Source organism: Bos grunniens, chromosome 3, assembly GCF_055505025.1.
Source record: "Bos grunniens cultivar Pamir isolate PY7600 chromosome 3, Bosgru_T2T1.0, whole genome shotgun sequence".
In the NCBI taxonomy this organism is placed as follows: domain Eukaryota; kingdom Metazoa; phylum Chordata; class Mammalia; order Artiodactyla; family Bovidae; genus Bos; species Bos grunniens.
Window position 1 is genome coordinate 97,656,866 of NC_141167.1, and position 25,884 is coordinate 97,682,749.

At 44.1% G+C, this 25,884-nt stretch overlaps 1 protein-coding gene and 1 long non-coding RNA gene across 3 annotated transcripts in view; one reads left to right on the forward strand and one right to left on the reverse strand.

Annotated features, from left to right (window-relative positions):
• Positions 1–1,346: 1,346 nt before the first annotated feature.
• The window catches only part of HAO2 (hydroxyacid oxidase 2), a 30,756-nt gene continuing 6,218 nt past the window's right edge, over positions 1,347–25,884 (forward strand). For both annotated transcript variants that reach the window (XM_086392147.1, XM_086392148.1), the window contains exons 1-5: positions 1,347–1,657; positions 16,389–16,527; positions 18,488–18,639; positions 20,501–20,784; positions 22,211–22,420. In XM_086392147.1, coding sequence (XP_086248273.1) covers positions 16,397–16,527; positions 18,488–18,639; positions 20,501–20,784; positions 22,211–22,420 — 777 coding nt within the window. In that variant the 5' untranslated portion in view covers positions 1,347–1,657; positions 16,389–16,396. The remainder of the gene's footprint in view (positions 1,658–16,388; positions 16,528–18,487; positions 18,640–20,500; positions 20,785–22,210; positions 22,421–25,884) is intronic.
• Positions 3,595–16,389, reverse strand: LOC147376192 (uncharacterized). Its single transcript, XR_015160839.1, has 2 exons — positions 12,494–16,389; positions 3,595–4,707 (listed from the first exon to the last, which is right to left on the reverse strand). It is a non-coding gene; the product is annotated as an uncharacterized LOC147376192 (long non-coding RNA).

Genomic DNA, 25,884 nt, shown 5'->3' on the forward strand with positions numbered 1-25,884 from the left:
GTGAATGTAGAATGAGCCTTGAATGGGGAAGGTAAATACATCAGCAGCAAAGTTGTTTTTCAGTTCAGCTGCAGATTCTAAACGATAGGGAAATCCCGCTGCCATGGTCCTTGAAATATCCTAGAATTTTCACCTGCCATTGAATGGGCTACAGGCTAGATGCAAATCCCAACTCTTCTCATTACTGATGGAAAGCTTGAGCCAGCTAACTTCATTTTCTTTTCTGAAAAATGGGAAAATAATATTGCCCCATATGGTTGCTGTGAAAATCAAGTGAAATAATGTGTGTCACATGTCAGGCCTATTGTCAGCAACTCATAACGTGGTTGGTGCAGAATGAGGGGCTGGCTCAGGAGCACAGCGGGAAGGGCCTGGACAAATTAGACATTAATTAGTGACATTAGTGAGCCCCACAGGACTGCTCTTGGAGAATTCTTTTTTTTTTTTTTTTTTTTTAACATGTACTATTGTGAAATACATTGGCCACCTGATTCGAAGAGCCAACGCATTGGAAAAGACCCTGATGCTGGGAAAGATTGAAGGTAGGAGGAGAAGGAGGTGACAGAGAATGAGATGGTTGGATGGCATCATCGACTCAATGGACATGGGTTTGAGGAAGCTCTGGGAGATGGTGAAGGACAGGGAAGCCTGGCATGCAGCAATCCATGGGGTTGCAGAGTCTGAGCGACTGAACAACAACAACAACATTTGCATTGGCTTCCTCAGACTTACACCTGATTACTGAGTCATTCTCCCACTCAGAAGTGTTAGTGGTTCCCCCTGCTTCCCTTATTCGTCTCTGGTCAGGCCTGGAGGACTTGACATAGCACAGCCCTCAGAACAACCTGGCTGGGTCACTGCTGCCTGTGTTCCAGTTCCCAGGTGTGACTGCTCCGTACCCATCCCCTCAGCACTTCCCCAGACAAGCCTTTCCTTTACAACATGGGGGTTTTTGTAATTCTCCACTGAAATCACTGATTCTCTTCCTTTAGCCATCTTTGAAGGATTGGGAAAATAAATTGTTGTTCAGTCACTAAGCCATGTCCGACTCTTTGCAACCCCATGGACTGCAGCACACCAAGCTTCCCTGTCCTTCACCATCTCCAGGAGTTTGCTCAAACTCACGTCCACTGAGTCAGTGATACCATCCAACCATCTCATCCTCTGTCACCCCCTTCTCCTCCTGCCCTCAATCTTTCCCAGCCAACTCTCTTCCAGTGAGTTAGCTCTTCACATCAGGTGGCCTAAGTATTGGAGCTTCAGCTTCAGCCCTAGTCCTTCCAATTAATATTCAGGGTTGATTTCCTTTAGGATTGACTGGTTTGATCTCCTTGCTGCCCAAGGGGAGAAATATATGGCTTGAGCAAATTAACAGCTATTTTATTTTGAGGTTGAATTTGGTAATGAATGTCACTTGAATGTGATGTAACTTGGCAAAGTTCATTTCATGGTTAACATGCTTTGGCCCACTTGCTCACTGGCTTCCAAGCTAGATGCTGTTCCCATTAAAGATTAACTTGTAACTTTGAACCTCTTCTGTCTTCAGTGGGCTGTGGATAGAGACCTGCCATTCCCACCACAGCCAGCTGTGAGCCAAGATCGGGGTGGCTGCTGCCGGACACCACTATCCCCAGGCACTGGAAGAGGCTAATACCAGGTGTGTTGATGGTTGTCTACCGTGTATTTGGAACTGGGGTGGGAGAGCAGGTGGCAGGTGGGACGAGAAGAGAGGCTAGAGACTTCAGGAGGCACTCAGATCAGATCAGATCAGATCAGTTGCTCAGTCGTGTCCGACTCTTTGCAACCCCATGAATCCCAGCACACCAGGCCTCCCTGTCCATCACCAACTCCCGGAGTTCACTCAGACTCACATCCATCGAGTCAGTGATGCCATCCAGCCATCTCATCCTCTGTCATCCCCTTCTCCTCCTGCCCCCAATCCCTCCAAGCATCAGAGTCTTTTCCAATGAGTCAACTCTTCACATGAGGTGGCCAAAGTACTGGAGTTTCAGCTTTAGCATCATTCCTTCCAAAGAAATCCCAGGGCTGATCTCCTTCAGAATGGACTGGTTGGATCTCCTTGCAGTCCAAGGGACTCTCAAGAGTCTTCTCCAACACCACAGTTCAAAAGCATCAATTCTTCAGCGCTCAGCCTTCTTCACAGTCCAACTCTCACATCCATACATGATCACTGGAAAAACCATAGCCTTGACTAGACGAACCTTTGTTGGCAAAGTAATGTCTCTGCTTTTCAATATGCTATCTAGGTTGGTCATAACCTTCCTTCCAAGGAGTAAGCGTCTTTTAATTTCATGACTGCAGTCACCATCTGTAGTGATTTTGGAGCCCAGAAAAATAAAGTCTGACACTGTTTCCACTGTTTCCCCATCTATTTCCCATGAAGTGGTGGGACCAGATGCCATGATCTTCGTTTTCTGAATGTTGAGCTTTAAGCCAACTTTTTCACTCTCCACTTTCACTTTTATCAAGAGGCTTTTGAGTTCCTCTTCACTTTCTGCCATAAGGGTGGTGTCATCTGCATATCTGAGGTTATTGATATTTCTCCCGGAAATCTTGATTTCAGCTTGTGTTTCTTCCAGTCCAGCGTTTCTCATGATGTACTCTGCATATAAGTTAAATAAACAGGGTGACAATATACAGCCTTGACGAACTCCTTTTCCTATTTGGAACCAGTCTGTTGTTCCATGTCCAGTTCTAACTGTTGCTTCCTGACCTGCATACAAATTTCTCAAGAGGCAGATCAGGTGGTCTGGTATTCCCATCTCTTTCAGAATTTTCCACAGTTTATTGTGATCCACACAGTCAAAGGCTTTGGCATAGTCAATAAAGCACAAATAGATGTTTTTCTGGAACGCTCTTGCTTTTTCTATGATCCAGCGGATGTTGGCAATTTGATCTCTGGTTCCTCTGCCTTTTTTAAAACCAGCTTGAACATCAGGAATTTTACAGTTCACATATTGCTGAAGCCTGGCTTGGAGAATTTTGAGCATTACTTTACTAGCCTGTGAGATGAGTGCAATTGTGCAATAGTTTGAGCATTCTTTGGCATTGCCTTTCTTTGGGATTGGAATGAAAACTGACCTTTTCCAGTCCTGTGGCCACTGCTGAGTTTTCCAAATTTGCTGGCATGTTGAGTGCAGCACTTTCACAGCATCATCTTTCAGGATTTGGAATAGTTCAACTGGAATTCCATCATCTCCACTAGCTTTGTTCATAGTGATGCTTTCTAAGGCCCACTTGACTTCACATTCCAGGATGTCTGGCTCTAGGTCAGTGATCACACCATAGTGATTATCTGGGTTGTGAAGATCTTTTTTGTACAGTTCTTCTGTGTATTCTTGCTGCCTCTTCTTAATATCTTCTGCTTCTGTTAGGTCCATACCATTTCTGTCCTTTATCGAGCCCATCTTTGCATGAAATGTTCCTTTGGTATCTCTGATTTTCTTGAAGAGATCTCTAGTCTTTCCCATTCTGTTGTTTTCCTCTATTTCTTTGCATTGATCGCTGAAGAAGGCTTTCTTATCTCTTCTTGCTATTCTTTGGAACTCTGCATTCAGATGTTTATATCTTTCCTTTTCTCCTTTGCTTTTCGCTTCTCTTCTTTTCACAGCTATTTGTAAGGCCTCCCCAGACAGCCATTTTGCTTTTTTGCATTTCTTTTCTATGGGAATGATCTTGATCCCTGTCTCCTGTACAATGTCACGAACCTCATTCCATAGTTCATCAGGCACTCTATCTATCAGATCTAGGCCCTTAAATCTATTCCTCACTTCCACTGTATAATCATAAGGGATTTGATTTAGGTCATCCCTGAATGGTCTAGTGGTTTTCCCTACTTTCTTCAATTTAAGTCTGAATTTGGCAATAAGGAGTTCATGGTCTGAGCCACAGTCAGCTCCTGGTCTTGTTTTTGCTGACTGTATAGAGCTTCTCCACCTTTGGCTGCAAAGAATATAATCAATCTGATTTCAGTGTTGACCATCTGGTGATGTCCATGTATAGAGTCTTCTCTTGTGTTGTTGGAAGAGGGTGTTTGTCATGACCAGTGCATTTTCTTGGCAAAACTCTATTAGTCTTTGCCCTGCTTCATTCCGTATTCCAAGGCCAAATTTGCCTGTTACTCCAGGTGTTTCTTGACTTCCTACTTTTGCATTCCAGTCCCCTATAATGAAAAGGACATCTTTTTGGGGTGTTAGTTCTAAAAGGTCTTGTAGGTCTTCATAGAACCATTCAACTTCAGCTTCTTCAATGTTACTGGTTGGGGCATAGACTTGGATTACTGTGATATTGAATGGTTTGCCTTGGAAACGAAGAGAGATTATTTTGTCGTGTTTGAGATTGCATCCAAGTACTGCATTTCGGACTCTTTTGTTGACCATGATGGCCACTCCATTTCTTCTGAGGGATTCCTGCCCACAGTAGTAGATATAATGGTCATCTGAGTTAAATTCACCCATTCCAGTCCATTTCAGTTCGCTGATTCCTAGAATGTCGACATTCAGTCTTGCCATCTCTTGTCTGACCACTTCCAATTCGCCTTGGAGGCACTGGAAGCGCTCAAATGTGAGTCTTCAAAGAAAGAGTCTCGGCAGAAAGACGCCATGTGGACACAGAGAGTAGGACACTGAGGGGCCTGGCAAAGGAAGGCTTTGCCGCAGAGTCACTCCGATGGTTCCCATGAGTTATCTATTATATACAAAAAAGTTAAAAAGTGAAAGTGTTAGTCATTTAGTCGTGTCCAACTCTTTGCGACCCCATGGGCTTTAGCCCACCAGGCTCCTCTGTCCATGGAATTCTCCAGGCAAGAATACTGGAGGAGGTAGCCATTCCCTTCTGCAGGGGATCTTCCTGACCCAGGGATCCAACTCATGTCTCCTGCATTGCAGGCAGATTCTTTACTATCTGAGCCACCAGGGAAGTCCCATTTTATACATAGTAGTATATATAAACTAGGTAACTCATGAGAACCTACTGTATAACAAGAGAAATCTACCCAACGCTGTGTGATGACCTAAATGGAAAGAAAATAAAAAAAGAGGGGATATATGTACATAAATAGCTGATTCACTATGCTGTACAACAGAAACTGACACAACATTGTGATACAATCATACTCAAAAAAAAAAAAAACTATAGATAGAGAGGCTATGTCTAGGGAAGTTAAGTTTTAGAACCACCTGAGGGAGTAATTTTTTTTTTTTTTTTTTGGAGGGGTGGGGTGAGCCATATCAAGCAACCTGCAGGATCTCAGTTCTCAGGCCTGGGATTGAACCCTGGCCCTAGCAATGAAAGCCTGAAATCCTAACTGCTAGGCCACCAAGGAATAGCCCTGAGGGAGTACTTATGGATGTCCTTAGGAGGGGAGATAGCTTAAAAGATGTCCACTTGAAAGGGTTCTGGAAAATCTAAAAGTCACAGTTCCTTCCCCCGGGGATCTACTTTGTCACTTGACCACTGCTTCGTGGCCACAGAGGATAACAGTGATGCAGCGACTGCTCCTAAAAAGCAAAAAAGTTAATGTTGTCAGACAGTCGGGCTGGTGTAGTTTCTTTGGGGAGTACGTTTACTTGGAACCGGGTAACAATTCCTTCTGGTGTATAGCCTCCTGAAATTATAATTGGGTCAAGCTGAATCTGGCTTCCCCAGTGGCTCAGCAGTAAAAAAATCTGCCTGCAATGCAGGGGGCACAGGTTCGATCCCTGGGTCAGGAAGATCCCCTGGAGAAGAGCATGGCAACCCACTCCAGTATTCTTGCTTGAAGAATCCCATAGACAGAGAAGCCTGGCAGGCTATAATTTGTAAGTTCCCAAAGACTGAGCATGCATGCACTCAAGTTGAATCTATGGATCAGTCCAGGAAGAACTGTCCCCAACAGTGATCAGTCAGGGTGGTATTGGTAGAAAGATACCCAGATCAGTGGATTGTAATAGACAGTCTGGAAACAGGATCAAGGGAGAAATGGCTTTTTGTGATATCCTACCTCCTAACAGGAAGCAAAACTCCAAAGCCTTTACTATTGAAGTAATAGTAATAATTTATTATGATAATTTACTATGATCATTACTATTATTTAAATGATAACTTACTATTATCATTAGGCTATTCTGCATTTGACAAGATCCTTTGATTCTCATAAGAGCTCTGTGGGATAGACAGCCATAACCTAACTTTATAGATAGATGAGAATTGGAGCTTGTCTAGACTAGATGGAGTGGAACATCACTTATGGGCTACCATTTGAGAAGCAATGGGAATATTCTCACATTCCTGGGTAACCCTTCCTAGAAAAGGATTTCTGTTATAGGCAACATCATATCGACTAAAGGAGAGTCAGCTGTTGAAATCCACCTTCTCTTTTGACTGTAAGCTTCTTGGGAATAGAGACTAACATCATGTAGTTCTTTTTTTAACCTGTAGTGTTTGGCATGATGCCTAGATATAATAGGTTGGGTTTGGCTTTGCCGTGGTAAGGAATAAACCCTGAATTCTTCGTGGTTTAACATTCAAACATCTATTTCTTATTCAAAAAAAACAGCTGATCCCCAGGGCTCCTCCTTTTCAGGTGATGATTCAGGGATCTAAGCTACCTTTATCCTATAGCAATGCCTCCTGATGGACATGGCCCCTGGATGTTGTAACAGGAGGAAAAAAAAGAGAGTCACATAGAAGCTCTTAAATTCTCGGCCCAAAATGAACACAAGTCACTTCCACTCCTAGCCCATTGACCAGAACTAGTCATATAAAGCCTGCCTATCTATAAGCAGCTGGGAACCATCGAGGAGCACGTGCGGAACAGTGACTGCCTCTGCTCGTCCTGGCTGAGAGTGTGCACTAGACAAGCCTTGTGGGATTAACCAACGAGTAAATCCAACACAGTTTGAATTATACCATCACCAGGACCTGGAGTCTGTCATACAGAGTAAAGTAAGTCAGAAAGAAAAACAAATATTGTATGTTAATGCATATACATGGAATCTAGAAAAATGGTACAGATGAACCTATTTCCAAGGCAGGAATAGAGAGGCAGACTTAGAGAATGGACATGCAGACATAGGAGGGGAAGGGGAGGTTGGGATAAATCAGGAAATTAGGACTGACAAATATAAACTACCATTTGTAAAATAGCTAGCTGGTGGGAAGCTGCTGTTTAGCACAGGAAGCTCAGCTCGGTGCTCTGTGATGACCTAGAAGGGTGGGATGGTGAGGGGTAGGGGGAAGAGGTCCAAGAGGGAGGGGATATTTGTATGCATACAGCTGATTCACTTTCTTGTACAGCAGAAACTAACATAACATTGTAAGGCAATTATATTCCAATAAAAAAGGAAAAATAAATAAATTCTACCATCACAGAATTACTCGAAGGTGAAATCCACTTTCAACCTCCAGAGCCTCAGAGGAGAATGTCATCAACAAGAGAAAGAATGCCAATGGTTCTACCGTTTAAGGATAGTCTAATCTATACAAGAGCTTCCCTGGTGGCTCAGACAGTAAAAAAATCTGCCTGCAAAGCAGGGGCCTGAGTTCAATCCCTGGTTTGCTAGGCTTCCCAGATGGCGCTAGTGGCAGAGAACCCGTCTGCCAATGCAGGAGACATAAGAGACGTGGATTCAATCAGGAAGATCCCCTGGAGAAGAGCATGGCAACCCACTCCAGTATTCTTGCCTGGAGAATCCCATGGACAGAGGAGCCTGGTCCTCTGAAGGATGGATCACAGTCCATGAAGTCACAGAGTCAGATGTGGCTGAGCGACTAACACTTCCACTGGCACTTTAATCTATATAAGGCACTGCTCTAGGAACATTATGTGAACTGTAGTGTTGAGAATCCCAGGGACGGTGGAGCCTGGTGGGCTGCCGTCTATGGGGTCGCACAGAGTCGGACACGACTGAAGCGACTTAGCAGCAGCAGCAGTGTTTAGTCCTCATGAGGCCCTGTGGGACAGGCATTAATAATCTTCTTTTACAAATAACCTGTTCATGGCACCTGGTGAACAAGCAGCAGAGCTGAGTTTGAGCCCATGTTTCCCAAGACATAACACTTATGAGATCCTGTCCTCCTGGCTCCATGCACTCCCTCAGCTACTGATGTCTCATGGAGCATCGTGAGCAGCTTCTCTGTCTTCTCACTCTTCTCCTGCTGCCTCTCAGGAGCTGCCACTCCTGCGTAGAGCTATGCCTACGAGACCTCAAGTCAGGAGTGAAAATAGTAGAGTTCAGAGCTTGTTCTGAACCTTTGTGTAGTTTCTGACATCTGTTTAGTGCGCTTCACCCTTTCTGAGCAAACGAAGGTGCAGGGCTGTGATCTCCACACAGGACACCTTTCCCAGTGGCCTAGATCTTGTGGGAACTGATCAAGCTCACTTTGTGCAGCTCTTTTATTTTCTGCCATGCCACAAGGCATGTGGGATCTTAATTCCCTGACCAGGGATTGAACCCACAACCCGTGTGTTGGAAGCTCAGAGTCTTAACCACTGGATCACCAGGCAAGTCCCTGTGCAACTCTTCTGACCCTATAGAGCAGAGACCTGAACTGATCTTGTGCGTGTGTGTGCTAATTCGCTTCAGCCGTGTCCAACTCTTTTGCCACCCCGTGGACTGTAGCCCATCAGGCTCCGCTATCCATGGGATTCTCCAGGCAAGAATACTGGAGTGGGTTGCCATTCCCTCCACCAGGGAATCTTCCTGATTGAATCCACGTCTCATGTCTCCTGCATTGGCAGACGGGTTCTCTGCCACTAGCGCCATCTGGGAAGCCTAGCAAACCACTAAGACCATGTACTGGCCGACTAAACAATATTCAGAGCAAACCAGAAAATTCCTAGGCAGGCCCTGCCATCCTCATCATGTGAATAGAGACGACTTATTTGAATTTTCTGAGTTTTAATTTTTTCATTTATAAAATGGGACTCTCACCATTTTCGATGCCAGCTCTCACCCTACAAACCACACTTGGCTGCAGATATTTGCTTCTTTTCGTGATGCTTAAGAGCCAAGCCACAGGAGTCAGAGTATATGACTAGATATGTGATGCTGGGCAAAATATTTTAATCTCTCTGAACCTGTGGTTTCTCATCTGCAAAATGAGGATAATGATATTTGTGTTTGGAGATTGCACATTAATTCACCTAAAATAAGCTACGTGACACGCCACGAAGCATTCCATAAATGGTTGCGAATTTATCGTCACTATTCTTGTTATTAAGGAGCCACCACGCTGTCTCCAAGGGCCTTTGTGTAATCAAATGATTCCACTGCTCAAGAGAAGAAAATTCCCAGTCTCTGCAAACACCCTGTGAACCCTTGGATCAAGGTCTCCCAGTATGTCCTAAACGATAGCCAACAGCCCATAGAAAGCACACTATTCACAACGAGGCTTGTGCTCCAAAGCTCTACTAGGAGGTCATTTGTTGGGAACTCAGCGCATATTTTCCCATAGAAAGAAAGCTATTAAGATAGTGGCTGGATTCCTAGGTTACTGAAAATACCCACTTGATTTCCAGAGTAGCAGAAAATTAGCATATTTGCAATGCAAATGAGTATAGAGTCCTGTACGCTAGAAATAGGCTAAAACTGAAACCGAAGAAGTTGCTTACTAAATAGTTTCTTTTGTTTTTATAAATGCTGATGAAGAGGACAAGCAGGCTTAATTAGACAAAGAAAGAATTCTGTGGTGACAGAGGGTAGAAGTCTTGTGCCCCTGAGGGTGTATTCAAAGGCTTTGGAGGTTTTCTTCAACCAAGTCTAAATGGCAACCCACTCCAGTATTCTTGCCTGGAGAATCCCAGGGACAGAGGAGCCTGTTGGGCTGCCATGTACGGTCTCACAGAGTCGGACACGACTGACTTAGCAGCAGCAGCAGCAACATGACTTCAGAACTTTTTCACTTTGTTCATAATCCAAGAAACTCCACAACACCAGTCTCATCCACCACAAGGGGGTTATTTTTGGTTTGCAAATGGAAAAGGGAAGGATATGGGAGAAACTAGGGAAAGGGAAAAAGTGAGAAAGGTTTTCTGAAAGAAAAATCAGCCAATAGTTTGGAGAAATCAGGGAAAGAAGAGGATACGTGTGTAGGATGATGAATTAGCTGGTGGGCCATCTGGGAACCCAAGTGGGGTGAGAACCCACCTGTAAAAGGGAAACGGTGCCCTGACTGGTGAAAGTGTTCCCCGCTGAAGCCTTTGGTTGCACCACAGGGTCAGAAGAGATTGTAAAAACCAGCCTCAAGGTTGGTGAGGAAGAGCAAAGGATGTCTGTGAGCTCCCAGCTGATTGGTGTCAGGAACCAGCCTAGATAAGGGGCTTGTTCCCTGCTCTGCACTTTATCACCATGAAGTAAGTGCTGAACAAGAATGCTAATGTGATCCATCTAAACAGAGGTCTTTGCATTTTTATGGGCAAAAGAAGCATAGAATGAGGACCTCATAAAACATCAGCCCAACCTTTAATTTCTCTAGTGGCTTCGAATCTGGTATTGTTGTTGTTTAGTCACCCAGTCGTGTCTGACTCTTTGCAACCCCATGGACTGTAGCCTGCCAGGCTCTTCTGTCCATGGGATTGTCCAGGCAAGAGTACTGGAGTGGGTTGCCGTTTCCTACTCCAGGGAATCTTCCCAAACCAGGGATGGAACCTGCGTCTCTTATTCCACCTGTATTGGCAGGGTTCTTTACCACTAGTACCACCTGGGAAGCCCCAGTGCCATCTGGAAAGCCCCCCAAATCTGGTGGAGATTATACCTAAATATATAAAACCATAGTTTCTCCAATGAGGAACTGAGGTCCAAAGAGCGGAAGTAACTTGTCTCTGCTCATAGAGCTAAGTGTCAGTAACCTCTGAAGCAGACTGCTTCTCCATCCCCCACAAGTGTGGGTCCACTGACTACACAGGCAAGAGTCTAGTCTGTTCCTCCAGCTTCAGCCCCTTTTTGCTGATATTGGCTAACCAAGCAGGGTCAGGAGGGGTTGGAGTGATAAAATCCAGTGTAGATAAGTTCAGTCTCTAGAAACCTCAGGTCTACACTAGAAACTAATGCCCACGTAAGGATAAACAAATTCCAGGTAATTTCGCCAGGCTCTTCAGAGAAATTCTGAGTCACATACTACATCAGAAAGAGCACTGAGCATGGAGACAGGAGACCCAGGCTCATTTTTTAATTCCGCTGTGCTGTGAACTTGTAGACATCTCTCCATCTCTCTAAAGTCCCTCTCAGCTCCATCAAGCACAGCCGCTCTGTCTTCTCATTCTCACCAGGCAGGATTTGCAATCATTACCATCCGCAGGGGTGGAACACTGGGTCACTAATAACCTAGTTAGGTCACAACAGCTCCAGAATGAGCATTAATATAAATGCACCTCCCCTCACAACCTCACACTCTCCTTAAACAGAGCTCCTAGAGTAAGACAAAGACAGTCTCCATAGTTAGTGGCAGAATAGATTCTGAAGAGCCCACATGTACTACTCTTCATAGGAAGATGTGCCCACAGCTCAAGAGGGGAATTTTAATGACTGGGGAGAAAAACCAGCTCATGAGAAAGGATGGTGGGGTGGTGGCTGGAGAGGACAGATTATTATTGCACAAACAGAATAAAACAAAACCACGGCCCTCTTGTCCTGGAAGGGGTCCTGAGTCCTCGGCTCAGTGTGGGAAGCCTCAGGGAAAAGGCCAGAGCTGACCCTGGGCTGACAGAGCCCTGGGTACATTCTTGCAGCATTGGACTACCGGCACCTGTCAGACCCACCCTGGGCCCTCTGCCTCCAGGCCCCCATATAAATGCCATCCGTGGTTCCTCAGGGCACACCAGTGTTAGGGACACTCCCATCCCATCTTTACTGACATCTGACCTTATGTTCCCGAGAGTCCAAGTCCTGTCTCTGTTTTTACATTTTATTGGAGTTTAGTTGCTTTACAGCATGGTGTTAATTTCTGGTGTCCAGCAAAGTGAGTCTGCTATTCGCGTACACATATCCTCTCCTTTTTGGATTTCCTTTCCATTTAGGTTACTGCAGAGCACTGAATAGGGTTCCCTGAGCTATACAGTAGGTTCTCTCCAGTTATCTATTTTATACATAGTATTAATAGAGTATATATGTTAATCCCAATCTCCCAATTCATCCCACCCCCACTTTCCCCCTTGGCATCCATATGTTTGCTCTCTATGTCTATGTCTCTATTTCTGTTTTGCAAATAATATCATCTATTCCATATTTCTAGATTCCACATACATGCCTTAATTTATGGTATTTGTTTTTCTCTTTCTGACTTACTTCACTCGGTATGATAATCCCAAGGTCCACCCACATCTCTGCAAATGACCCAGTTCCGTTCCTTTTTTTTTTTTTTGTGACAAGTAATATTCCATTGTGTTAAATGTACCACAATTCACTTATCCATTCATCTGATGTCCATCAACAGAGGAATCCAAGTCCCTGACCTTGACCTTCCCTCCTCATTTCAGGATTCCCTGGGGGCTCACCTGCCTCAGTTATGGGTGTTGTTGACTCCCATCTCCTGGTCCTGACACTGCCTGTGGCTCCAGCAATACCAGGACCCCTCCTTCCCCTGTCCACACCCTCCACTCCCAGGGCCTCCTCCTGCTACAGCTTCTCTGGTTCCAAGGCCACTGTTGCTATGGCAATGGCTCCAGGCTTTGCAGCCACTGTCCTTAAGATAGTCACTCACAAAGAGATTAAAGCACTGTCAGCCAACCTTGAACAGAGTAATGTCTCAAACAAGGCTGCCAACATGTAGCCTTGATGTTATCTCTACCACTCCATTGGGAAACTTGGCATAAGCTCCCAGGGGACAAGGCCGCATGGACTTAAAGGACACCAAGCATTTGATCCTGGAGGCAGGTCATCTGAGATAGCCCTGAGATTCTCCCTTGAATCTCAGCCACCTGCACCATGATGTCCCCTCACCCCGAGATTTATTACAGAGTGCATACAAGTCAAATCATTCCTAAAGAGACATCAACATATGAGCCATATGAAACTCCAGTGGAAGACAGGTTGTTATCTAGCCTAATTTGGTAGGTACTTAGCAATTTTGAAGAAAGCAAAATCTGCCTTGAAATGCTAACCAGCCCCAGTCCATGAACTTCCCCTTTCCCTCACTCGGGAAGATTTGAACTTCAGATCGTTAGCAACAGGTACCACTGAGTGTCTTTACACTTAGGTTTTAGTTTCCTTATTACTGGTATGTAAGTTGCACCTTATCTTTTTTTTTACCCTAGACAAAAAAAAAGCTAAACAGATGAAATGAGCTAAAGTGAGCTAAGCTGTTGATCAGCGAGCAAAAGACTTTCATCCTTTTCTCCCTTTTCTCTTCCTCTTGCATAACTGGGGTAGAGGAGAAAAGAAGAAAAAAAAATGCTGGAATGAAGGTCAAATGAAATGGGAATACAAAACATACCTGTTAGACAACTTGGACCCTCCCTTTAATTTCTGGGGCTTTAAAGCCAATATGGGTCAAACTGAAATACATAAAAACATATAGTGCTTAGTTTCCTTCCCAAATAGGGAAAACTTGAAACAACACAATTGTCCTTCTCTTCAATTATGAACCTTATGTTAGACCTCTAGTAAAAATTATGGGCTCAGGACTCTACTAAATTTTACACATGCTATGAAAAGAAAATAAAGAAGCATCATCATTATACTTTCCCCCTACAAAATTCTTTTAAACTCAGTATAACAAGTAATTTAGGTAAACCAACTACTTTGCTCTGTACCATGAAATTGAAAATGGAAACTGTCTACCTTTAGAAACTACTAGAAGATATGAGTCTGAGCTTTCCCCTGTAGTAACTGACTGTCTAATCCTTCACAAAGTATTTGTTTCCCAGGCTCCATTCTCTTCAGAGGAAACTAATACCTTCTCCTTCTCCTTCACTAGGAAGAAAAAGGAAATAGTAGGTGAAAAAGGAAATAGTAGACAGACAGTAGATAAAATTGTGTTTGCTATACGTAAAGATGGTGCGTTATTTATTTCCAAGCAGCTTTATTCACATTATCCCAGGTGAGTGATTCTGAGTGAGGCTGTACCATTTCCTTTAGATTAGAAGCAAATACTGTTAAGTTTTTATGCTAAAAGTCTGCAGAAGAACATTTCTGTGAGCGGGTAATGTTTAGGATATGGGGATTTGTTGAGACACTGGGAGCTGAAACTTGATGATGAATTCTCAGCCCACAAAGCAGAGAGATGATACACAGGGGAATGGTAAATTCAAGGAACGAACACTTATGAACAGCAGCTCAGTGTCACATAGCGTCCCACTGCTTGGGGAGGCAAAGTGTGTTGGGGGTCTCAGGTTCAGTGATTCACGAGGAAGATCTACAGGACACAGTAGACAGTTGAGGCTATGATTCATTACAGTGAAAGAATGCAAAGCAAAATCAGCAAGGGACAAAGGGCAAAATCTAGAGGAAAACAGGCATAAGCTCCCAAGAGCCCTCTCCCAGTAGAATCACAGACGATGCAGTTAATTCCTCCCAAAATGAGCTGTGACGGCACTTTGTGAGATGTTGTCTACCCGAGAAGCTTGTTTTAGAAAGTTGATGCCCAAGGTTTTTTGCTGGGAGCTGGTCACAGGGACACTGTCTGCCTAGCCCATACCAAAATTCTGGACTCTCAGAGAGAAAGCAGATGTTCAGCATAGAGCACATTGTTTGCACAAATAGTTTAGACACAGAGAGACATTCTTATCAGGAGATGGTGGGAACCCGCTTGAAATCCAAGTTCCCAGACTTCAGCCAAGGTCCAAACTTTATGCAAGCTTTCCGAGGTCTAGCATTCTCAGGTCTGCTTTATTAACCCTTTTATGCACCGAGAGGTTTAAATAATTGATTGCAATACAGCTGGATAAATACAATGATGAATTCATTCACTGAAAGTCACTGAACCTTTAAGGGTCAGATAGGAATGAGATAAATTAGACATTGTTCCTGCACTTTGCCAAACTCAACTTAGCACCCCAATTGCTCTCTGCCCATGACAGGTTGTGCTGTCCTCAAAAAGCTCTGTGATTGTGCTCCAAACTCCACCTCCAGGCCTCCTTGCAGAACTCATGGCACATCCCAGGGGTGCTTCCTGTCTGTTGTATAACTTCTTTCTGCTTAGCCCTTCAAGCGGGTGTTTAGGCTACTTTCCTCTGACTTAACTGGATTCTGGCACAGCCTCACCTCCACCAAGATTCCCAACACCCCACATTTCATCTGGCCTCTCTGGTCCCATCATTCATTAAGGGAGTTACCTCATTAGAAGCCCTAGTCCCTGGGTCTTATCTGCATCCTTCAGATGATAACTTGGTAGGCACTTAGTTTCTACCCACAGGCTTTGGGTAACTCACCCCATGGCCAACTGCTGGGGAGATGTGCTGAGCTATGTACTACAGATTTCATCACCCTTCATAGCAGAACCTTCTTATGCAGAAGCTCTACATGCTGAGACTGACCGTAACTGGTGCCTTCAGAATTTCTGTAGATACTTGCTCCTACTAGAGAAATTTGCCACCTAATCCTGCCCTTTTTCCTCTTTCAGGGATGGTCATAGCAGAAGTACCAAGCTCCACGTATTTACGAGGTTCAAATAAGGGGATAGGAATGAATGGAGAGAGCATGTATCACTTTCTTTGGCTCAAAATTAGCACCATGCTCAATGACCCAGGCAAAGAGTTGCAAAAAGTCAACTTCCTACCAGATAATGAACTAACTGCCTCATGTATTCATATACCCAGAGGTTCCTAGGAACTCCCAGATATTGATTTCTGTTCAGACCCAGTTTTCTTGGCCTGATGGATCTCCTTCCCAAAAGGCAGAGATATGAAATAGCCTTCCAGAATGTTCAGAAATTGTTTATAGTGACTCAGCTGATGAGAAAAAGCCACCAAGAAATTAAGCTGGTGTCAGGAGCCAGGTCCTAGAAAGGTGCAAATGCCACGCTATGGGCACTCGAAAGCCAACAGCCATGGCCAGACTTGCATTTTAGAAAGGTCCCCGGCAGCTGGAGGGAGACAAGATGGAAACTAAGAAATTTTCATAATATTCTTATAAGAGGTGGTGGGGCCTCAATAAGATCTGAGGCAGCAGGCCTAGAAACAAGGAGACAGACCTGAGGGACAGTGAGGAGACCCAACAACCAGGAGTGGGAGCCGGGGCTGGGAAAGCAGAGGAGGGCAGCACGACTCCCTGCTCTCAGTCTGGGAATCAGCCTGTCTGGCAGCCCCTCCTTGTGGATGAAGATTACATGGGGGTTCACGTTGAATCCAAACAGCTCTGTGCTATAGTCCACACCTACCCCTTCACCCGCCTCAACTATCTGAAGAATTCGCATTGAGTTTTGTTTGGTTGGTTTTGGTTTTTCCTTTAAAGGTCCAGAAATGCCCTTGGTGTGTTTGACAGACTTTCGGGAGCATGCTCGGGAGCACCTATCTAAGTCCACCTGGGATTTTATCGAAGGAGGAGCTGATGACTGCTGCACGCGGGATGAAAACATGGCAGCATTTAAAAAGTCTGGTCTTCTGTATCCTTTCTATTGCTAAGCTAAGGTGCCCAGGTTGAAAGCTCCTTGGAAGGTAGCAGTCCTGGTTTCTGCCTCCAAAGAACAGAGTATTCAAAATATCGTAATGGGCTTTTGTTGGTGGTGGGGATTTGGGGGGTTTTCTCCACAGGTGAGTGGGTAACTGGGGATAGGATGGGTGGAGAGACCTTTAATCTCTGCACAACTAGCACAAGTGAGCCACCCTCTGCCGATCATGCTGACTCTGCCACTTGAAAAGATAGCACAACAGTCTCCGGGTCTCCAGCCCCCAGGGCGGGGAGGAGAAGCCAGCTGGGTAAGCCTAAATCTCCTGAATGCCTGAACTTCCAGCTTGGAGGTATAACAGGAGAGAGGGCTCAATGCTGGAGGAAATATGGAGACCCAAGGAGTCTTGGGAAGAGCAGGAGATTGATTCAAGAGAGAAGAGCTGGGCTGCCACAACAGTGGTAAAGTAGGGGTCAGTAAACAGGTCAGGTCAGGCCCACTGCCTATTTCTGGATGGTCAGGTCGGGCCCACTGTTTCTGGATGGTCCACAAGCTAAGGCTGGGCTTTTTTTCATTTTTAAATCATTGACAAAAACTAAAAGAGGAATTACAAAATGTCAAAATTATAAGAAATTTCCATTTCAATGTCCATAAATAAAATTTTATTAGAACACAGCCATGCTCAGTCATCTACATCTTATCAGTGGTTGCTGTGATGTTACAACAGCAGAGCCAAGTAATTGTGACAAAGACCTCATGGCACTAAGCCTAAAATATATACCATCTAACCCTTTACAGAAAATGTTTGCTGACCTCTGTGATACTGAGGCCAGAAAAAAACTGGAAAATGGGACACAAGGTGAACCCTATCTTCTGTGTTTTCATATTTATTGAGCACTATATTAAGCACTTTAATTGCTTCCTCTCATGTGTCTTCACAAGACTATTAGGAAAGTCGAATTATTACTCCTATTTCACAGATAAAGTAACTGAGGCTCTCTGACTGAAGTTCGCACAATCAGCATTTCCAGAAAAATTTTTCTCAGTTTATGTACAGGAATAATAGTATTTTGTGGAAAACAAGGACTTTTGGACCCCGAAGTTAACTAAGTCTCTGTTGGGACTTACAAATGTGTTTCATATAATTAACACTTGTTAATTTCCCTACCTTCTTCTAAAGTAGTGTTTAAGTCAGATCTTCAATGAATTAGCCTCTAACCAAAAAAAAAAAAAAAAAAAAAGTGATAATTCTCTGGGATTTGTCCTCTTGCAATGACCTTTACTTGCCTTAAAGAGACTTGTGTCTGGGCTTCCCTAGTGGCTCAGATAGTAAAGAATCTGCCTATAATGCAGGAGACCTGGGTTTGTTTCCTGGGTCATGATGATCCCTGGAGGAGGAAATGGCAACCCCCCCACCCCAGAGTATTCCTGCCTGGGAAATCTTGGCAAGATTTCCAGAGGAGCTTGGCATGCTATATCCATGGGGTCACACAGAGTTGGACATTACTGAGCAACACACACACACACAGAGATTTGTGTTTAACCTAAGAGAGAAGAGCCTAGAACTATGCCCTGCTCATTTATATCCATTCTAGTTCTTGTTATGATGCATCAATCAAAGCCTCCACATGCTGAGAGTCTGGTCATGGAGGCATGGCTCCAAGACACAGACTCTGATTGAGCAGGCAGAGAACAGAAAGACTATATGTGCAGTGGGAGTTCAGGGAAGGCCAGGTCAATGTGGAATAGGGGGTTGGGAGAGGCTTTCCAGAAGAAAGGCGCCTCCTGCTTGTCTATACTGCCTCACCAGCCAACTGACCCCACAAGTGATTTCTTGGGACCCAATGAGGTCCTAGACCTGTGCCAGGAATCTAGAGGTCCCAGCAGCACCTTCATGCTGGAGAATGATCCCACCAACAGAACATCTCTTTGTTGTCCAGCACAGAATCCGCCTCCGTCCCCGGTACCTGAAAGATGTGTCTAAGGTGGACATGCGGACCACCATCCAAGGAGCAGAGATCAGTGCTCCCATTTGTATTGCACCCACAGGTTTCCACCGCCTCGCCTGGCCTGATGGAGAAATGAGCACAGCCAGAGGTATGAGCTGCCCCCACCTTGAGGCTCCCCTCCCAAGGCCCTTTAGGTGTGCAGACATGTCCTTCAGGGCAGGGGCAACCAGCTTCTCTATGGAAGACGCTTACGGACATGAACCTGGTTGGAATCAAGGATAGGAAAAGGAACAGTTAAAGCTACATTTGCCTATCATTTCACCTAAGATTGAGGAAATACCAGTTTTCCATTATAAAGAATGGTTAGAGTGGGAGGGAGCTACAGATGAATAGGGGAGTATGAAAACCCCACCAAGCCATGCCAAGAAAGGGGCACTGGCCCTGTGGGGTAAGGGCTGCTTAGTGTGGCCAGCAGGGGGAGGCCTTTCTTTGAGCCCTCGTGGGCCAGGGCTGGGGCTAAATGCCGAGTCTCTTAATTCAGGACGAGGAGAAAGTCATGACCTTGCTCCTAACATGAGGTCCTAGCAGGTGGTCTCGTCCAAATGTTCCATTTCTCTTATCCTCTGGGAAAGGTTGAAGGCAGGAGGAGAAGGGAATGACAGAGGATGAGATGGTTGGATGGTATCACTGACTCAGTGGACATGAGTTTGAGCAAACTCAGGATGATAGTGAAGAACAGGGAAACCTGGTGTGCTGCAGTCCATGGGTTGCAAAGAACTGGACACAACTTAATGACCGAAAAACCACAGTTGATTTGATCATCTTATTTGAGAAAAAGTTTTCCATTGGCTTTTGTCTTCTTCCTAGTCCCATCTCAGTCTCTTCCCTCATTTGCCACCACCAAAAAACAAGAAGGGAGGAGAAGGGAAGAGCAGGGGGCAAAAATATTCCTGGGATTCATTTGTCATCTTCAACTGAAACCAAATCTTTTTTTCTCAAGTTGCCCAAGGGTTCCCTGGGGTCTTTTCCTTTGACTCTGTGATATAGGAAGTGATGAATCCAAGGATACTAGAGCTAAAGTGACATCCATCTGGTTAGGAACAAATTTGGCTGAGTTAAAATATGAATACCCTGTATGAATATGACTGCTCTACTAAATCTTCATGGTTGAGGGTGTTGGGTTGTTTTAGGCAGGAGAAAGCATTATCTCCTGTTGATGTTAGGAAATGAAAATATTAATTGTGATTAGGTCAAAGTCTCTACCTGTGAGTTGTAGAATGGTAGTGACATTAACCTCTTGGGGAATCCCCTCCCTGAAAATGATTAAAATGAGAAATGAGAAAGGTGCAATTGGCACATCATTGTCACCATCGTCAGCATCGTCACCATCATCAACAACATTATTACTAGCATTTGTACAGTACCTCACTTCATAGCTTTAAAAAAAAAAAAGGATACCATAGCTGGTATCCTATTTAATCTTGCAACAACCCTATAAGAGTGATATTATCATTTTCCCCCTTTACAGATAAAGAAAAAGAGACTCAAGGCCACACAGCTAAGAAGTTGTAGAACTAGTTTTCTTCTACCTCCAGATAGCATGCTTTTTCTACTGCAAAGCTCAGTCTTCTCCTTGGAATTATGTTCTCAACCTTCACCTTCTTTAGTTTCTTTCTGCTTCATTAATGGATTCATAAGATGTCCATTTCCTATCTGAAAGCTGCAACATGTTCAAATGGTTTGGGGAAATGGTTTTGGGGACTCAATGTCATTTCTAGCCTGAAATATTTTAATGGAATACAGAGTTTATAAGACCAGTTATACAGTGGAGGACCCAGGCAGTCTGATCAAACACCTCTGATGCCTGCCCGATAGGGAAGAAGAATGAGGTCAAGCTTTATCTTCACTCACAGGCAAGCTGGCCAGAGGGAACACAGACCTATAGGGCATTTCACCCCAGTTCAGAATGTCACTGCCCTCCAACCTGAGCTGTATCATTTGCTTTACAGCTGCACAGGCAGCCAGTATCTGCTACATCACCAGCACATATGCCAGCTGTAGCCTTGAAGATATCGTTGCTGCTGCCCCCAGGGGCCTGAGGTGGTTCCAACTGTATGTGCACCCGAACCGGCAGATAAACAAACAGATGATCCAAAAGGTGGAATCCCTGGGTTTCAAAGCTCTGGTCATCACTGTGGATGTACCCAAAGTTGGCAACAGACGAAATGACATTACGAACCAAGTGGACTTGATGAAGAAGTTATTGTTGAAAGATCTCGGATCACCTGAGATGGTAGGAAAGATACCAGAGCCGGGAGGGCAGGTGTAACGAGGCAGATTTCCATCCCTCTTTCCTCTCTTCTTTCTTTCCTCAAGAAGTCATTGTTCTGTACCTGTTCTGTGCCAGGCACTAAGGATGCAGCAGTTCAAAAAGCAGATGGAGTTCCTGCTGCTCAGAACTTCCAGATAAGCAGAATATAAGACAAATTGTTCTCACCTCTGGAGCTGGCCAGCCTGTCCCCAGAAGTGTTCTGGGCAGGTCTGGATGTTAGGAAATAAGAAAGCTAGGGAAAGAAGTTTTTGGTTTTTTTTTTTCATGAGACAGAAGAGTAAAAGTTTCTTCCAACATTTTCTACTTTATGGCACACTTAGAAAACGATCATACATAGATAAATGGACCATGTGAAAAAGATGCTCCTATTCAAGGTGAATGCCTATGGAGCAGGACTGCCTTGAAAACTGGGCAGCAATATCTCTGCACACCTGGAACTCATCCATGGGGCACCAGAGAGCTACAGTGTAGTTTTTTGAACAAGGTGACTACAAAGGCACTTCCTCCATTAAAATCCTTTAGTCCAATGGGATGAAGTGTCCCAGAGAGAGAAAGCTGTGGTAAAGTTGGAATCCCTTGACTGCATTAGAAATAATGATACCAGCCTTTTCAGCCAATGAGCAGCTGCGATATCCAGCCAAGTGACTCAATAGTTCTACCCTTTAGCCACAAATTGGCCTTGAGGGTTTCTGGTATCTTAGCTCAGATTCCAGGGATACCTTGGGGCCTATAGATATTTGATTCACATGGTGAGCAAAGATAAATATGGGCTTCCCAAATGACTCAGTGGTAAAGAATCTGCCTGCCAATGCAGGAGACACAGGAGATATGAGTTTGATACTTGGATGGGGAAGAGCCACTGGAAAAGGGAATGACAACCCACTCCAGTATTCTTGCCTGGGAAATTCCATGGAGAGAGGAGCCTGGCAGGCTACAGTTCAGAGGGTCACAAAGAATTGACATGACTGAGCAGGCACGCAATACTGACTTAAGATTATTGAAGTCTTGCTTAGTTATTGTTACCTTGTACATATCTCAGTCACAACAATCACATTGGCCTATAAATGTTTTTGCTTATCTATCTCACTTAATAAACTCTGAGATTTGGGGGGGGGGGCGGTTTGAAAGTAAGGACTGTGTCTCATTTGTTTTTGTGTTCCCAGGTCTTAGAAAAATTTTTGAGCAGGGACACAAGTAATGGTTAACAAATAAGCAATGGGAGTAGAAATTCTTTAACAAAAGTTTTGTTTGGAAAGGAGCTAGACGTAGTGTTGGGTTTTACGGTTCCTCTTTTCAAGCTTACAAATGGCGGCTTTTCAAATGTGCCTCGTCTTTGGAATGAGAGTCTCAAAGGAATTCAAGGCTAAGGTTCTCTTATTCCCCACAGGGAAATGTAATGCCTTATTTCCAAATGTCCCCAATTGACCCATCCATCTGCTGGGAAGATCTCTCCTGGTTTCAAAGCATGACTCGATTGCCCATCATCCTTAAGGGGATCTTGACAAAAGAGGACGCAGAGTTAGCTGTGAAGCACAATGTCCATGGCATCATTGTTTCCAACCATGGTGGGAGGCAGCTTGATGAGGTTCCTGCTTCAGTAAGTAGAATGACTTCAGAGTGGGTGTGTCTGTAACTGCTGTGTGTGTGCACATGCGTTTGTATGTGTGTCCACAGCAAGGCACTCTGTGATATTTGGTGCTCGTTCCCCTCTCCCTAACCGACTATGTTGGTTATATGTGTGTATATATATATGAAGGTTATATGCGTGTATATATATATGAAGGAATTTTAATCATTAATAATAGTCTAGTGTGTACCAGGCTATTTTTACAAACTCAACATATGTCATCTCTAAAGCGCACAACAGTCCTGCATTATTATCCCTACTTAACAGATGAGGATACTGTAAGATGTAGAGATGTTAAGTAACTTGTGAGTTCACACAGTTAATAAGTGGTTAAGGTGAAATTTGATAGAAGAGTTGTTCCCAAGGCATAGTGGTCACCTGCCTTCTGGAAGAAGCATTCAGCTGGAAGCTTGCCTGTCTGCATGGATTGGAACCTCATATTTTCTCATATGACACATCCCAGGAAGAAATGGTGCCTCACTTAAGCTAATAAATAACTTTCACAGTAAAACTTAAGATGCTCTATGAATCTTTTGCTAAAAATCCAAGACAGTCTAAATTTTCCCGTAGCTTATGAATTTGTCCATTAGAGATGGAGTCTGGGGAAAGAAAATGAAAAGGAGGGAGGCAGGGAAAGAATTTTTAAAGGAAGTTCATTGATTTCATGGAGACTGATAGCTTGTATTTTTCAAGGGATTCTTCTATGCTGCTTGACTCATTCTGAGAAATGGAAGTGAGTTTTTTTCCTCTTAAGGGTTTTTTTTTTTTTTTTTTTTTTGGTCTTTTAAGTAGGACATATTCACTGCAAGTAAATTGTAAAATATATCTAAACAAAAAGAATTAAGATAAAAATCATTATTATTAATGACAATAGTTTGGTAATCAACTTAATGTAAATGTAACATTTTAGGTTTGAAAACTATATATGATATTGTGCAATTTTCTTCTCTTCATTTATCAATATATCAAGAGCATCATTTTACTTCAATAAATTCGCTTTTGTTTTTAATGGTGTATAGTATGAATGGACAATTTATATGACCACCTTCCTATTGTTTAACATCTGGATTGCTTCCAAGGGTTCACTCTTTTAAACAATACATCAGTGACCATCCTGAAATCTTTAGCACATTCTCAATTTCTCCTTTAAAAAGAATTACAGGAAATAGAAAAAGCTAACCAGCCAGTTTATACATTTCAAGGCTTATGAAATTTGGAGGTTTCAAATGCCAATCACTGGCCTCCTCCTCTCTACCAGGTTCTACCTCATAGCAAACAAGCATGGATTGAACTACAGGGAATGGTCAAGCCTTCTACTTCCCATCCCAACTCTTGACCTAAGACTTTAGGAGAATGTAGGTCTTCAGAACATGCGCTGAGCTCTCTCACCCAACTCCATCAAGGATACCCATAAAGCCATCTCTCACGTATCCAGTAATTGACAAAATAGAGTGTGCAGAGCATAGCAGGTTCTGAGCTGACCCAACTGTGCTGACAATAAGAACAGAAAGCAAAGAGCCCCTCACCAACCAGCAGCAAACAGGGTAGAATACTGACTTTTGAAATAACTCTAATAAAACATTACATAATTGGCTGTCTCTCATTAATCAGTTTAGCTAGTCTTGCTCCCTCAGGGAGTTCTGAGAGAGGAGTGGGGATAAACGGCCCACTAATTTTCGCACTGCACTTCCTCAAAAAAGAATGAGCAGTGAGGAAGGAAGGTGCCAGAACAAAAAGAGTTTCTTCTGCCCCATCACACTGATCAACATGCTGTTCTCCCAGGCCATCTGACCTAACAGCCAAACCCAAGATCATCCAGGGACAGTACCAAGATTAGTGGGAGGCTAGTGAGAGACCCACCCTTGGCTCAAAATTCAAGAAGATGCCAAAAAAAACTGAATTAGGAATAATAGTTTCATGCACCATTTGAAAGATGAAAATTAATGCAGAAAAATCCACAGTGAATAGCAACAGTTTTAACAGAGATAGGATCTGATCCTGCACTTGCATAATGTTGCCTCACTCATTTCACTGTAACCTGGCCCTGGTTCCAATAAAGTTTTATTTATAAAAACAAGCCCCCAGCTTGCAGGTCAAAGTTTGCCATTTGATTTTTATAAACATTGTATTCAAATATTATTTATATTTTTGACACCCTTTAAATTTTGTGCCTGGGGTAAGTTGCTCACTCTTCTCAACCCAGTCCCTCCTTGTGAGGGGTGTGACTGTCTCAGTGATAGTCCATCTCTGTAATGTTTCATATCTAACACTCCTGTGCTTCCTTCCAGAGCCAGAGGAGGCTAGCTTTGGCCCCAGAAGACTCTAATGAATGCCCTATTGTGGCTTATCAAAAGTTAACTCTCAAGCCATACTGAGTGAACCGCAGGCTGAAATTCACCCCCTACTGTGCTTCTTAAACTACTCTCAGTTCCATTGTCCAATGTGGCTCACTAGAAGGGCTTTCCTGGTAGCCCAGACAGTAAAGAATCCCCCTGCAATGCGGGGGACCTGGGTTGAATCCCTGGGTTGGGAAAATCCCCTGGAGAAGGGCATGGCTACCCATTCCAGTATACTTGCTTGGAGAATCCCCATGGACAGAGGAGGCTGGCAGGGTGCGATTTATGGGGTTGCAAAGAGCTGGACACAACTGAGCAACTGAGTGCACAGGGCAGAAGAGTTTGCATGAGTACATTTCTTTCTTTTTCACAGCATGCCCATTCAGGAGACGTGGGTTTGATCCCTGGATCAGGAAGATCCCACAGGCCACAAAGCAACTAAGCCCGAGTGCCACAGCTATTGAGCCTTCTGTAGAAATGTTTCACATAGTACCATGGTGGGACTGTAAAAATACCCTGATTTTGATGCACATTCTCTCCAGTCTTTACATGTAGGTTAACAAAATGTTCAATTCTCCCCCACCCACTTGGAAAGTACAAAGCTCTTTCCTCCCTGATTTCATACTCTGCTTGGTCTCACCAAAGGATCTCATTCAGGCAGAATTCAATCGACTCCTTCCGCTGCAGATTCTACTCCTCCTCTTCAGTTATTCCTCAAAGAGACAGAACAGGAGCCCTGAGGCAGTTCCAGAAACTTTTCCTTCAGGACCCTCCCCCCAGACTCTGCCATCACCCCTCCTTACAGACTTGGAGGTGCCCAGGAACATAGCTCAGTCTGGGGCACCTTATTTCTACAGGGCTGTTGACCACACAGCTGGGAATGAAAGAGAAAAAAAGGTGGGAGAAAAGATCCAGTTGAGAGAGGCAGCCAGAGTGATCAGGTGTTTTTGTTTTGTCTTTCTAAGGCTTCAACCAAGCTCTTACAATGTTACCACTGCCTTTCTCTCCCGTGTCTCAGATATCCCGTAAGGGAGTCAGAAACAAGTTGCTCAGATGTGTTGTGTCAGGAATAAGTTACAGCCCAGTTACATGGAACAG